This window comes from Homalodisca vitripennis, chromosome 1 (genome assembly GCF_021130785.1).
Source record: "Homalodisca vitripennis isolate AUS2020 chromosome 1, UT_GWSS_2.1, whole genome shotgun sequence".
Taxonomy (NCBI): Eukaryota; Metazoa; Arthropoda; class Insecta; order Hemiptera; family Cicadellidae; genus Homalodisca; species Homalodisca vitripennis.
In genome coordinates this window covers 194,088,763-194,103,295 of record NC_060207.1, presented here as the reverse complement: position 1 = coordinate 194,103,295, position 14,533 = coordinate 194,088,763, and the positions used below count along the sequence as shown (strand labels likewise).

General features: G+C 36.2%; 2 protein-coding genes across 6 annotated transcripts in view; one reads left to right on the top strand and one right to left on the bottom strand.

Annotated features, from left to right (window-relative positions):
• LOC124352973 (DNA-binding protein Ets97D) overlaps positions 1–601 on the bottom strand; it is a 44,292-nt gene extending 43,691 nt beyond the window's left edge. For 3 of the 4 annotated variants that reach the window (XM_046802733.1, XM_046802735.1, XM_046802736.1), the window contains exon 1: positions 447–601. The gene's annotated coding sequence lies outside the window, so the exon portion shown is untranslated. The remainder of the gene's footprint in view (positions 1–446) is intronic. The other variant, XM_046802734.1, reaches the window with a different exon arrangement.
• Positions 602–4,846: 4,245 nt separating this feature from the next.
• On the top strand, positions 4,847–14,502 carry LOC124356005. Of its 2 annotated transcripts, none has more exons than XM_046807153.1 (3): positions 4,847–5,339; positions 12,605–12,714; positions 14,235–14,502. In XM_046807153.1, exons 1-3 carry the CDS (start codon positions 5,102–5,104, stop codon positions 14,424–14,426), a joined length of 540 nt encoding a protein of 179 aa, XP_046663109.1. In that variant the 5' UTR covers positions 4,847–5,101; the 3' UTR covers positions 14,427–14,502. The 2 variants fall into 2 exon arrangements, with proteins under 2 accessions (XP_046663109.1, XP_046663113.1); XM_046807157.1 differs by having other exon boundaries at positions 4,848–5,339; positions 12,608–12,714.
• The last annotated feature ends 31 nt before the right edge of the window (positions 14,503–14,533 follow it).

Below are 14,533 nucleotides of genomic sequence, written 5' to 3'. Positions count from 1 at the left end.
CGAATTAGTGGATCTGTGATTGACATTACTCCACTTCACTAACATGAAAATTGTAGGTACATTATATGTAATGATGAGCATTAGGCCTAATAGATTACTTACTCTATTATTTATATTTTCACTTTATAGGAAACTTCTAATAGGCAAAATAAAATCAGAATAGTATATTATTGAGTAAGTGACAGTAGGCTATAAATATGTTCTTGATTAGTCAAAAGTAGCATGATTATTTAAACCAACAAGGTTGCAAGTATCTTAAGTAATGGTAAATTTAAAATGACATTTGTTTGCAATAAAATCGTACAGTTAGTTAAAACTGAAACAGTTTCAAACAGGCATGGATCACACTACTGATAATAGATACAACGTTGCAGTGAAATAATAAAAATATCAAATAGATGTACATAATGTCCTAAAAAACATTTTCTGAATAAAACAATACTTACTGTAAAAATTAAGTTGTAAAGATTATGAATATTTGATGTTGTCTCAAACTCTTATATGAAATGAAGTAAGAAACTATACAAACTTGACAAGTCGTTCTTAACTCATCCCGCTGGTAAATGGAAGAATGTGTAAGACGAACGTTTCCGCATCCACCGTATGTGAGGACAGGAAGAAAAAAAAATCTAGCCTATGGCTAAATACCAAAGAAAAAAAGGATTGCTTTCACAGGAAGTACAAAAACAACCATAGCGGTAGACTCTTCGGTATGAGTGAACACATTTTATATACACTTATATATATAAAATGTGTACTATTTTTAATGTGTATAGTACATCTCAGTGTGATTATGGTGTGTGTGCGCGCGTGTGCAAAGATAAACAATATATTAATTATATGATTGTATTAGTTACAATCTGAACTGATGTATTAGTTATATTAGGTATAGGTATAGTGCAACTAAAAGTGTTAAGAGATAAACAACTGATTATTCAACAGATTAAAAGTAGCATTTCTGCAAAACTGCAATTCACGAGTTTATGAGCCTGAGTCATACTTTATTTGATTATGTCTTTAGAATTTGAACAACAAAGAATTGTCATCAGATGTTTAATTTTCAGATAGGTTTGAATTATCCATTGAAAGCGTTGGTAATATTTTAAGCCCGTTTCAGACTGTTTCAATAAACTCGGGGTTGATAGAAGTAAGAGCATTTTATAACTTTTTCCAATGGTGGTGTTTGTATCAAGTTTGGGAAAATTTAGAAAACAGTTTCCAAACATTGTTTCTTGGAATTGTATGAAACATAGAATAAAGTTTTCTATAATTTAATTTAAGCAATGGTGCAGGCGCTGTTAATCACTTTTAAACCTTCATGGATAACATATACGCGTATACTCTTATAAAAAATTACCAAAAAGAATTAGTCGAGTTTGTTATTAAGCTAGATTTGCAAACGAACATAATTGGTAATATTTTCGGCACAAGATGGGGCAGGCACTTAACTTTGAATCAGTTGAATCAGCGATAATGTAATAATTTATAAACTTAGTATAACTACTAAAAAATAATACAATAACAATACTCCATATTACACTGTATACTTTATGAATTTGAATGATTACAACATATGATTAGAAATATGTAATATATACTGAATACATCAATATTAGTAATATGACATATTAAAAGACACTAAAACTGGGAAATGGAACTGATGAGGAATTAGGTTATTGTTAATGCGCCAACATACTGTTTGTTTCTGCTAGAGAATATAAATTTTCGTTCGGTAAAACCTGAGAAAACAATTGATGCGGCACAGTAGGTGTAATAAGGGCCTCTGGTCTGGTAAAAATTAGTGTTTTGAATTATGTTGTTTTTAAATTTTACTACGAGTACATACATGCATATAATAAATCTGTAAAATGGTTAAAAGCTATACTGTCAAGTTCTTTATAACTCAATGTTTTATAATCATAATGATGTCCTTTTTTAAGATTTACATAATATATAAATATTTCTGAATTTAGAAAATAAACATAGTAATAACAATGGTCCTTTTTCAAAAGAACGTGTTTTAATTTTTAACGTGTTTCTCTGGAAGAAGAGCCTACAAACATAATGACTTACGATAAATATTTTGACTTAAGCATGATTATATCAACAAGATAAATGTTTAAAACACTGTATAAGTTACTTTAATTAAACAAAACAAACCTAATTTGTTACATTTACTTTGGTTGAACAAAAAGTTGTTCAATGTTTAATAAGTTACAGCTATAACAATTCTAACCCAAGGTCCTAAAAATTAGTTTTGTAAATAAAGTAAAATACTGTAATAGACTATGATTATTTTAATGAATATATTATAAACCTGTTACATACTGAGTACACACGACGACTTGTTGCGTAACAGGCTTCGCTGACGTTACATGCACAGTTTTTAGTCTGTAGCTCATTTTGTAAACAATAATCTACGGACAGACAGACGATCACATATAAATAAATACACAACATAAGCTCTCAAGCACACAGAAAGGAAATTTTGCCAGTTCACTGTGTGATAGGCTTCAATGATGATCAGCCAGATCCTATGGGAGGCATGCGCCATCATCAAACACGACATTACCTATGTAGAAATACAAACCCTATGGAAAACAGACATACATACAGAAAGAGAATGGTGCCACCCTTTCTACTGATAGCAAATATTCAAAATTAAAATGTATAGCTCATTTGTTCTTGAGATATTCTGCGAGAAGGATTTGCTAACGCTTAATCACATTTCATAAAGGGTTGTGCACCATCATCAAACTTGATGTTACTTATACCTGTATAGAAATGAATTAATGTGCAAACCTTCACGTCTATAAATCAAGAGAATTAGTTTTCGAGATATCGTGTGGATAGACAGACAGAAGATACATTTTTAACGCTTTAACTGCTACACTTTCATACATACTTACATATTCTGTTTTACATTTACTATTTCACCAGGCCTTCTATATCATTATGATACGTTGCCATGCTAATCCCTAAGTTATTTGTATCATATTGATGCACACAACATTGCAATGTTGCCTTATATATCAACTACTGCACATTTACATAAACAACCATGCATAACTAAATTAACTTGACCTGGTAGAAGAGACATACACAGTTGGTTTGTACAAGTTCATGCACAACTTGACAGAACTGTATATCATATGACAAATATTTTTTCTTCCAAACTGTTACAAATTATTTTATGTATTTTGATTTAGAAGCAAGACATTCAGGCAAGGTTAGGCACCTACTAATAGAAAAATCAATGTTGACTCTTTCTTCGGCATCCCGTCGTGTCATCTGAAACAATGGAACAGGAAGGTGATGGTCAGGAGTGGGAAGGGGTAAAGGCAAGACGCGTTAATATCCCACTTTCGCCTGAGCTGGTGTGACGTGTGATTGTGATTCTCGTACTCGTGACTTGTGCTCGGGACTTGTATCCTGTGAAATGACAACGCTTGGACCGGACTCCAAGCAGCTTTTGGATATGTTTGAACCATTTCTTTTCCTTATTTTCTTCTTTCTGTTATTTATTATTATATGCATTACTGTTCCCCTATCTGACGAAGAGGATAGGCTCCAATCCTCGAAATGCTGTGTTTGATCTTTTGTAACATTGAACGAATATAAGCAAATGTCCGAAATCCTGTTATCTTTTCAAAATTCCTTCCATCTTCAATTTTTGTGGTTTAAATATGGGATGAATGTTTGTCCAAATATGGCAAGAGTGGGCTTTAAGTGTTATACCTTTTAAATTACATGCGTAATAGACTAACCGTTCGATTATGTTTTATTTTACCAACTCTGACCGGATTGCTTGTGACGAACGAAAAACAACACTCGAAGTAGTGCCTATAAGGAAAATATATTAATGCAGTAATCCTTACCAATGGTAACGAGAGGGATGATATCGGTCCCATAAAGCAAAAAAGAGTAGAAAGTAACAGAGTAGAAAAATCGTTACAAAGATTTGGTTTCATCGTACCCTCGCGTTGTAGTATCCACCCTAGATTATCAGAAACTGGACGACGGCACTAGTTTCTAGCACCTTCCACATAGCACCAATTTCAAGTTTATTGGTACCAATTTGATACTAACAAATTTTCAACTATTTTAATTTGTTGACTTAGGTTTGCAACAAACGTTTACTTGTTTTATATTGCAGTACATCATAAATATACATAAGCAGCCATACCACATATAAGTTTTTAGTAAGTTAAAAGAATTAAGAAAACTTAATTAACTCTGCTTAAAGTATCATAAATACAGCTGTTTAGAAATTAGTCATGAATAAATATGGCAATGAGGATAAACCATTCTAACGGCTGTAACTAAAAAATAAAGTCTGTAATAAAAACGTAAAACATACATTTAGATATTAAAACTGCATCTTAGTTTATACTCTATGAACTACAAGATAAATTCTCAGCCAATCAAAAACCAGGATTAGGACTAGCGCTCCTTTCGGTGCTTTTCCAAACTACCCTACATAACTGTAGAAGGGTAGAAGATATGAAACTCAGCCCCGATCACATTTATTTCGAGAATAGTGGATGCGTTGCAGCTGAGAATTTCATTCATTATTTGCAGTTTTCGGTACATCATGAGCGCTGCTCACAACTAAAATAAATTTTATTAATGTCTTACTCAATAACAATAAAATTATGATGTTATCATATTTATATGGCACTTTACAAATCACATTTAACATTTATCAATATTAATAGAAATAGTCAAGGTCAGATTTTCAGATATAGTTTATTTAAATTAAGTTTTATTATTTTAGATATTACATGTACTATATTAATCCAGCCAGCTGACGAGGCAATGCATAATTATTGTTAAAAAGGTTAAACAAGTTAAATTAATACCAAATTAAACTTGTAGAAATATACATCTTCAAACTTATGGGAAATGTTATGCTTTGGAAAATGATGGATTTACTGCCTGATTCTACTTTCAAAATTAATGATAAAAACGATACAGCTTAAGTAAATTCAGAATTATAAAGCTTTTACATAGTCAATGAAACAAGCACGTGATTTTTAACAGCTGTTGTTTAGATAAAGTAGAGATCAAAAGCATCAAAATGTTGATTTAAGAAGATAGTATGTTTCGACAATTGACATCAGAACAGGAAGAAAGCGAGATTGTTCTCTCAGACAATAAAGAAGACGATGCGGAAAAGAAGGATGGCACCCCCTTGCTCTCGGAAGCTCTCCACAACATCGCTTTGGAATTTCGATGTGAAGATACGACCCCCAGCCAGAGGAAGTTGTGCACCGATTTTTGGAGAAAGTTAGATCGACACCCTGAGTTTGACCGAGTTATGGCCCGAGGTTGGTTAGGTGAGGGCATATTCTGACTCCTATATTTACAATGACAGGATAGTTTTACGAGATAAACACGATTTGAACAATTTACAATACAATGGTGAGTAAACTGACTCAATTTCAATCATAGTATAATCAGTAACGAAAATAAACTTAGTTTACAGCATGCATGTAGATTAGAATGATTTATGGCGAATTTAGTGATACTGACAGGCCTGGCTTGCTTACTTACAATTAAACTTGTCGGAACAACGTTTCTACATCGAAACCAAATGTTATTTAACCATAAGTAATGGTTAAAGTAAAAAAAAAATGAATTCGTAGTATTATATCAGATCTTCTGCAGTTACCCATTTTATTTATATAAGATGATTAAACGTTTTAATGTAGTAACATAATGCTCCAGCATGATTTGTGCCAACGACAAACAGAATATACAAACAATAAAACAGTAGGCTTTTCTTTATGAAAAGGAAATCACAATAATACACCGAAACAAGATTAGCCCCAAACTTTACGTGTTTGGTTAAATGAAGCACTCAGCGAATATTAAATTGACTAAATAATTTATAATATTTATCTTATAAATATTTCTAAAAAAAATATTTACAAACTTAAAACTAGGTTGGCTTTAAATATCATAATTCTATATACAACTGTCACTAATTTTTATTGTTACACTATAACTATTAACTACATTGTATATTTAGTTACATACGAGTCTTTAACACGGACACAGTCAGTAACTAATAACGCAATTCCAACTACCACGATCACGAGTATTAACACTAATTCTGTCACTTCACAAGTTCATTTCCAAAGCGTCACTGACCCGCTGCGTTACTACAGCTCCTTATATAGTTATTGGCGCTTCGAGAACCTTGGAATTCGAATAATTACTGGAGAGGACAGACGTGCCGAAGGGAAGAACAGGTAAGTAAAAGGTTACAGTGTTCACCCACCGCTCATGTAGGAAGGGGCGGCGAAGATTCAGATAAAGGACCCAAGCCACTGAGCGCTCTCTCTCCAACGCCGTTATTCATCTATTATACCTTTTACTACGGCCCGACATCTTCCTCTGGATTAAGCCACCCTGTCTGATTCGTCTCTATGTTTTTCCAAGGAGTAAAAATACAAGCGGTGATGTTAATTCATGAGTCTTCGAAGACCTTCTCCAACATTGATTCTACAATTCTACGGTCTAGACCAACGTAGCTACAACCTAATTTAGGGATCCCGAACTGCTTCACACCTGAGCACTGGAGGTGGGTACGCAGATTGACTAGACGTCTCCACAAGGTCTGATGAGTAAATTCCTGATATGGTTTCTCCTTATCAGCAGGTAGAACGGTGCCGATCCCAATGTCGAAGGTGTAGTACTTTCCCCGTAACTGGTCTATGGAGCTCAAGTTCATTAATTCCTCTAAACTTCTTCCTGAAGACCGTGGTATTCCCTCGTGAAGCTGCTACATCCTCTGATACGCAGTGAGTAAAGGCAAATTCGTTTGGAAAAGCAAAAAAATCCTTCCGAATCACTGTGGTCACATTGCTTGCGTTAGCCGATTAGACATCCCGTCCAAATCGGCGCCGATAGACTGGAGAGCTCGAACTTCTCGTTTTTATTCTCTTCCGTTGCCCTCATGATACGGAAAGAGGTGGTTAAGTGGACAATTCGATATATTATAACGTAATTTATTCTTGTCACCACCTCAAACGGTCCCTCTAAATATGTTTGTAAATTTGGACAAACCAAACAAGGTCTCCTTGCTGAGAGCATCCTTTATCAGCTCGAACGTCGTATCGATCCTTCATATCACTCGCTTTCTGGACGTTGGTACTCATTCTATCACGAGTTTCATTCAGCCGCTTCCGGAGAGTAATATAATCATCTCCGGGTATGGCTTCTCCTGGTTTGCATTCAAACTAAAAGTCTCACGGCAATCGTAGTTTTCGCCTAAACACGATGCCTACCTTCGTTTGTTTCGTAGTTTCGCTGACATACCTACGGTAGGACATCAGCAAGTAGTGTATGTGCTGGTCCCAATCTCGCTGATTTGAGACACGACCTTGGACATATATTTATTTCCCACAAAGTTCCATTCATACTTTCCACCATTCCATCGGATTGTGGATGAAGAGCTGTCGTCCTTGTCTTGCGGTGCCAAGTACTTCACATATCTGGGAGAACATTGTAGACTCAAAATATCTTCCTTGATCGGAATGCAGTTCCATTGGTACCCCTAAAAGACAGTTAAACTCATTCACTAACAAGTCGGCTACAGTGACTGCCTTTTAAGTATATATGCTTCGACCCATTTGCTAAAGTAGTCCATGTCACCAGAATGTACTTGTGTCTATTCACGGTCTCAGAAAAAGGGTTTGTACCGATAGCCATGCTCTCGAAAAGTGCTACAAGGTTTTACTTACTGTATATAGAGGGGCCCTATTAAGACTCAAGAGGTTATTTGCTGATGCTCAAATACCTGCTCTAACTCTTTACGTCCATCGTCATGTTTGGCCAATAAAACATTTCTCGTATGTTTTCAGCGTCCTGTTGACTGCTAAATGGCTTTCTGAAACGCCGTCAGCAAGCTGTCTTAGTACGTCTGGAACTCGTTGCCCGGGATCCAGGACTTCAATTTCCTTCGATTACCATCTGCATTCTCTAATGCGCTCTTCAAGATATCGTCTTTTAGAATTGATTCCCACTGTGTCTACAAAGTCGGCGGTAACAACGTTGGAATTTCTTGCCAGGCTTCTTTTCTCTGATTTCATCCAAGCCCACAAGTATTTTAGTTCGTTGTCTTTCTCCTCGCTCTAACATCTCAGCGTTCCCTTAATGACAATTTTCAACAGTCATCCTCCTTGCTATCGCGTCCTTGTCATCTTGGCGCTATCAGTGTTAACACCTTTCATTGCAGAGTCTTCGGGGAAGAACTTCGGCATTCCTGTGACCAGTTCACGTGCGATGGACCGATTTAGAGTCATATTCCTAAAACGTTCTATCCACCGTACCACCTGTCCCTCTGGTGACGTAATATTCAGGAGCCACATTAAAACATTTGTTCTCAGGAAACAATGGCGGCCATAAGGATATTTATGGAAGTGAATGATGGACTTCACTACATACATTAACTCTCTTCTGGTAACAAAGTAGTTCCGCCCTGGCTTCGATAATACCTTGCTGAAGTAAACAACTACCTTTTTTCACCCTACTTCTCCTGGGACAGTACACCCCCAATTGCGATATTACTGGTGTCGGTATCAAGCATAAAAAAACACTCTGGCCTTGGGTATCTAAAGCTTATAACATTACTAAAGGCTTATTTTAAACCGCCAAATGCTTTATGGCAGTTCTCGTTCTAGACAATGCCTCGCTTTTTTTCTGTAAGTTTTGTGAGGGGATTTGCGATGTTTGGCCTATCACGAACCACTGATAGTGCGTGAAAAGCCCCAAGAAGCTTCTTACCTCGTGTTCATCGCGTGGAACTGGCTACTTAATAATTGCTGCAGTCTTCCTTGGGTCCACGGATATACCCTTAATCAGAAACCACAATGCCCAAGTCAATTACTCAGAAACAGATTGCATTTCTTCGGATCAAGTTTTTAGTTGGCTTACCCCAAATTTTCCTAAAACTTGTTCCAAGTTTTTCAAAAATATTGTTGAAAGATTTTTCTGATATGATGATGTTATCCAGATAAACCAGACAATCTTCCATGGCAGTTCTCTCAACACATTTTCCATAAGCTATTCCAACGTTGCTGGATCGTTCCATAGACCAAATGACATCACATTGATCTACCACAAACCTTCTCCGATCGAGAATGCAGTGTCAAGTCTAACGTTAAGACCAGCTTACAGCCCTCTGGACTGTACCAGGTGTCATCAATTCGAGGCAGAAGGTGGCTGTCTTTCGTTGTGAAATTGTATCAATATCCGATTCTCCACGCAGAATCTCAGAGGACCGTCCAGTTCTTCTCAGAACACAGAATAACCTCTTCTTCGCCGATAGTCACTACCTTCTTCTTTAATCTAGTTTGAGTCTCAAGGTTATAAAGTCCATTCAGAGTATAACATTTTCATTAATATTAGCTACCCACGCGGGACGCTTGAACCAGCCTCCAGTGATGAGAAGCCGTCTCTCCATAGACTTGCGCAGTCTTCCTTGTTGCGGTCCTCAACGTCCAGGCTGTTGGATCTTTTTGACTTTATCAGTTATAACGCTACGATAAAGGATAGTAATTATGGCTCCGGTGTCTTTAAGGTTTCTTCTCGACTTTTTATTCACAAGACTATTAATGTAGAAACTGTTCGCTCTCCCATCTGACATTGCCACTATTGCAGATGTATCTGGAGCCTTTAGTCCGGTCGACGGCCGAACCTCCCCATCAACTATTTTCAGTTTCCCTGCTTGTCCTTGTCCTTGGAGACCCTTCGACACTTAGATTTCAGAGATGCTTCTTCTCTTCACAAATCCAGCATCTTATTTCCTTTCTCCTAGTCTTTAATGTCTCTATCACCCTCTTGAAAATCTCCTCTATCGAAAGCGGCCACACGTCTTCAATTTCCACACCTCTCACTCGTTCATGGCCCCATTGCACATTCTCCCCCATTGCTTCGAATTCTAGGGCCTGGGCTAATGTTTCGCTGAGGGTTTTATAGCGGGCAAGCTTATAATGACTTGCTGCGTTTCGGGCTCACGAAGACCGCACAAGAACATTTCCACCGCTAACCTTTCATAGACCTCATCATTTACGGGTGGGTAAGCACTCTGACGAGGCGAGCTATGTCAGTCTCAAATTCCTGTAAAGACTCGTTAGGCTTTTGTGGAAACGTACTCTTAAGTTGGAAACGATAGAGTTGTTCCATGTGTCTATGGCCGAAACTTATTTCTAAGAGCTTTATTATTTTATCGAAATTTGGTCTATTAGTCATAGTCACAGTCTGGAGTACCGCTAAAGCGTCGCCTCGAAGTAAAAAACACAACATTACAGCCTTATCTGAAGGCATCCATGGGCTGATGTCGCTGTCCCAAAGAGAGAAAGTTCTGCCAGGGTCTTACTCTCGAAGATAGGTAATTTGCTTCATGGTGCGGATAACATCATGGGTCCCGGAGCTCTAGCGTTTGAAGGTTCTGTCTTGTTGGTAAGCCCCGCGTGTGTCGGGGTCCGCGTTTGATCGTCTAATCTGTTAACCTTAGTATCTAGATTAATGATTAAACTATTTACTTTATACTGTAAAATGTTACTATTTTATCTTAATTCAGCTTCTACTCTAATTTCTATTACATTTCTGTTATCTTCTAATGTATCCTCTAATTTACTTTCTAAAATGTTTTCCTCTACTAATTTATCTTCTTATTCACTCATAAGCCTAACAACATAAGAAGTCTCAAACAAGAATTTATCTGGATAAATGCCATCCGCAACCAACGCTACCGGTTCTGTAGCACAGACTTTATTCCCGCTGTTTCAAGATCCCGTTCTTCCAATTTACGTTTCAACTCTGTTATTTTTAGGTCCGAAAGTCTCACACCAGTTAAACTTAAAAGTTTGTATATACTAAAAAGTGAGCAATATTCACCGTACCCAATAATAACCCCACAACTGACACCAATTGTTACGGGTTTGCTTAAATGAAACACTTGGCGAATGTTGAATCCACAAAATATTTATTAATCTTATAAATAAATCTAAATATAATATTTAAAACCTAAATCTAAGCTGGGTTCAAATAAAACAATTGTTTATAAAACTGTCACCAATTTATGCTGTCACAACACTACTATTAACTATATTGTCTATCTCGAGTTTGTCACTTCACAAGTTCATGTCTAAAACTTCACTGACTCGCTGCGTCGCAACAGCTCCTTATATCGTTATTGGCGCTTAGAGAACATGTGGATTCAAGAACTTACAGCAGAGGTCAGACGTGCGAAAGAGAAAGACAAGTGGTTATTTTAAATCAGTATTTTCCACATAGTTCTTAGTGCCTAAAAATTGTATTATAGGTAAACCGCTTATAAAAAGACTCTGGGGATTTTAGTTAATGCAGGGTGGGTAAATACCCCTCCACCGCTGTGATGCCACCCTCTCCCAGCATCCCCACCAATGCTCGTCACTCGCCCGCTGGCTCTATCTCCTGACCTGACCACTGCCACTTTTTGGCTTATCTCACACCAAAATGTAAGTTCTCTGGATACGTCTATGGCTACGTTAGTCTGTTCAATTACTATATTTTACGCTTGCATAGGCCTACACACAAAAGTACAATATATTTTGGAGTCCAAGGCTTTCTACTCTGTTGATGAATTCATGTCAAGCCGCTGGGATATTTAAAATTGCTGGATCTGAGGTCAATGCGATTGTGACCTGAATGATTGTAAGAATTGTGAGTATGAGGTTGTGTGAATGTGTAGATGAAATCGTGTAAATTGACATAAACTATTGACGATTGCGATACGATGTAAAAATTGCTAAAAGAATGGAATAAAGATTAGTATTAGTATTATATTTATAGAATAGGTTAATAGGTGCAGTGTAAACAAAATGGCGCAAGCGACCTGATAAAATAGAGACGAGGAGATGCTTGTCCCACTCCCCACAGCTGGAGGGGGCTCCTCCTGCGCGTGGCTGCTCAGATATTTTATTTAGTATGTAACACTGTCTGCATCGCACTGTATTAAAATAAATTCACAAATAATCTTTGTCATTTTTATATATGTATAACGTAATAGTGAAACACAGATTTTTTATTGCTGTACGTATTACTTAACTTTATTAAGAACTCCTTAGATAACTTAATTCATTGTTGCCACTGTGACTACCTTGAAGGGTTCTGTAGTAAGATTTTTTCCGAAGATCTTATCATCTCGAAAATCTTTTTTTATATAATTTATCTTATCCATAAGAGAGATTATGTAGACGTGTTTTATCAGCTTGATGTAGTCATCGCACGTTTATTCAAATACCGGGGTCCATTATTTACTAACCTCTTTGAATAATGAATAATCATTTTAAACGAAGGTCCTTCAAAACGAATTATTAAATTTTACCTGTGCAAAATTACGACTTTCAGATTATGATGAGTATGTAGCTCCAATAGCAAAAACCTAACACTTAAAATGCCATAAAAATGTATGGTACTTTTTTGTTCAGTGCTTTGGTACGTCACAGTGAAAATGCGGTGGTTGGATTTCAGTGACAAATATCTTTATCTCACTCGCTGTTTTATACAATCTTGTTTCAATTGTTTGTCGTAATCGAAATAACTGTTCCAGCAGAATGCACCGAGGTTGGTGTGGAATCAAAGTCTGCTTTGAGATCTCTCTCAAGGACTCCATGTGATGACCTTAGAGAATTTGTGGATAGACACATCGACGATATGGTGGTAAGTCATATAGGACACAAATATACGGGGTAATGTGCCAAACAAATAAAATAAATATTTATTTATATATTTCGGCTGTTTTCTCGCTCACTATATCCATAGATGTCTTATTCTAACCTTAGTTTTTCGCATCAATTCAAGAGCCAGGATCTCTAGTATTTAATTTTAGTTCTCTTGAAAAAGCCACGATCTCTTTCTTAGTAGCCACTTCTTTAGTACAGGAATACCTTATGCTCTCAACATTAAAGGGTCGTATAAATTTCCTTCGCTATCGATGTGGTCTCTCAATGCAAGCATGCGAGTTAATAAATACTTAATCGATGTGCTGATATGAGCTTTGTGTGGATTCAGCATTTGAAAATTTGATTGAATACATAACGGAGCCTCAACTGGAGTTTAATTAAAAGCCATTAAATCTGTAATAGAAGCTTTACAGAATTCAATACTTTCATGAGAAAAATTTCTTATAAGCTTTTTTTTCATTTGAACAATCCGGTAACAAAAATTGTTACGTCTATTTTGCATCAGGAGAAAACCTTTAGGCCAAGATTTTTAGATTTTAGGCAAACATAGCATTTAAATGTTTCAGATACATCATACCAGGATAACCATATATACTTTCTGTACCATTCTGGTTAACATTATCTGCTTATTCTTCCACTTACAACCTTTATTGGGCATTTAAATCCTAAAGACAAAAATGGCTCATTAGTTTCCATTCTTCCAATTATTAAATTACGAAGCTGGACCACGGAGTCATCAGGCCTGAAGTCATCACTACTTGCACAATATCATTAGAACTTTCACAGCAGAAAATTTAATTTGCGGTCGTGTAAATCTAATTTTCTTAGTAAAATAATATGTAATACTTCTTACTAAGAAAGAGTAACAATGTAGATTGGGTTTGTAGGTTAAAGGCAGGCTGTGATGCCAATGCCAAAATACCCGAGCGGACCGCGCGTGCGTCTGTCGTTCGCCATAAAATAATAAATTTGACTGAAACGAACCAAGTCAAAGAATATAATTGACGAGAACTAGGCGGTATCAACAATTTTTGTCTGTTAGAATGGTAATTTAATTTGATATAATGAAATATACGACAATTAAAATTGACTAATTATATTTTGTTTTCTTGTCCGAATTAGCTATTTAGTTTTTAATCATAACTCTGTTGCTGTGGAGCGATCACATAATTTTATTTCACGCTTAACTAAATTGAATGTTTGCCCGACCCTGATCTTTGCCTGAAAATTCAGAGGGGTCTGCTGACTCCACCAGACCCCCCGGTTCCTACGTCTCTGTTCGGAATTGATCCTGTGTAACCATTTATTTTTTTGCTGTTGTTTGAATTATTTTTTTCTAAATCTATATATTAATAATATTGTTATTTACAAATTTAAGATATATTTTGCACTAGAATTTTATATTAGCACCAGGTATTTTATATCAAAATTGAAATTTTGTGGCATGCATGAATGTGGAATAACAAAATGAGACTATATAATATTTTTGTGTTCCAGTTTCCGTCCATGAAACAGGACACTGCAATTTGCGACGTAAACAAGGATCTTGAAACATCGTCGGCTAACCAGCTTCTTGACGACCTCGAACAGTTCGACTCCACGTTGCAAACAGAACATACCGCTCCTCCAAAGTCACCGACAAGACACAAAAATAACAAGAAAAAGCACTCAACAAACAGCGAACAATAATATACTGTACAATTATTTGTAAGAGAGATTTCACTAACTTAAAAACTAAATTACATTAAACGAATTTTAAATAGTTCAACATTGTTTTCATAGAGCTAAATTCAGGA

What these genes read in the sequence shown, in the direction of transcription:
- LOC124356005 (XM_046807153.1), top strand. Translation starts at nt 5,102, where the DNA reads ATGTTTCGACAATTGACATCAGAACAGGAAGAAAGCGAGATTGTTCTC. An exon ending in TATGGCCCGAGGTTGGTTAG is followed by an intron (nt 5,340 to 12,604) that starts GTGAGGGCATAT and finishes TAACTGTTCCAG; the next exon opens with CAGAATGCACCGAGGTTGGT. An exon ending in GACACATCGACGATATGGTG is followed by an intron (nt 12,715 to 14,234) that starts GTAAGTCATATA and finishes TTTGTGTTCCAG; the next exon opens with TTTCCGTCCATGAAACAGGA.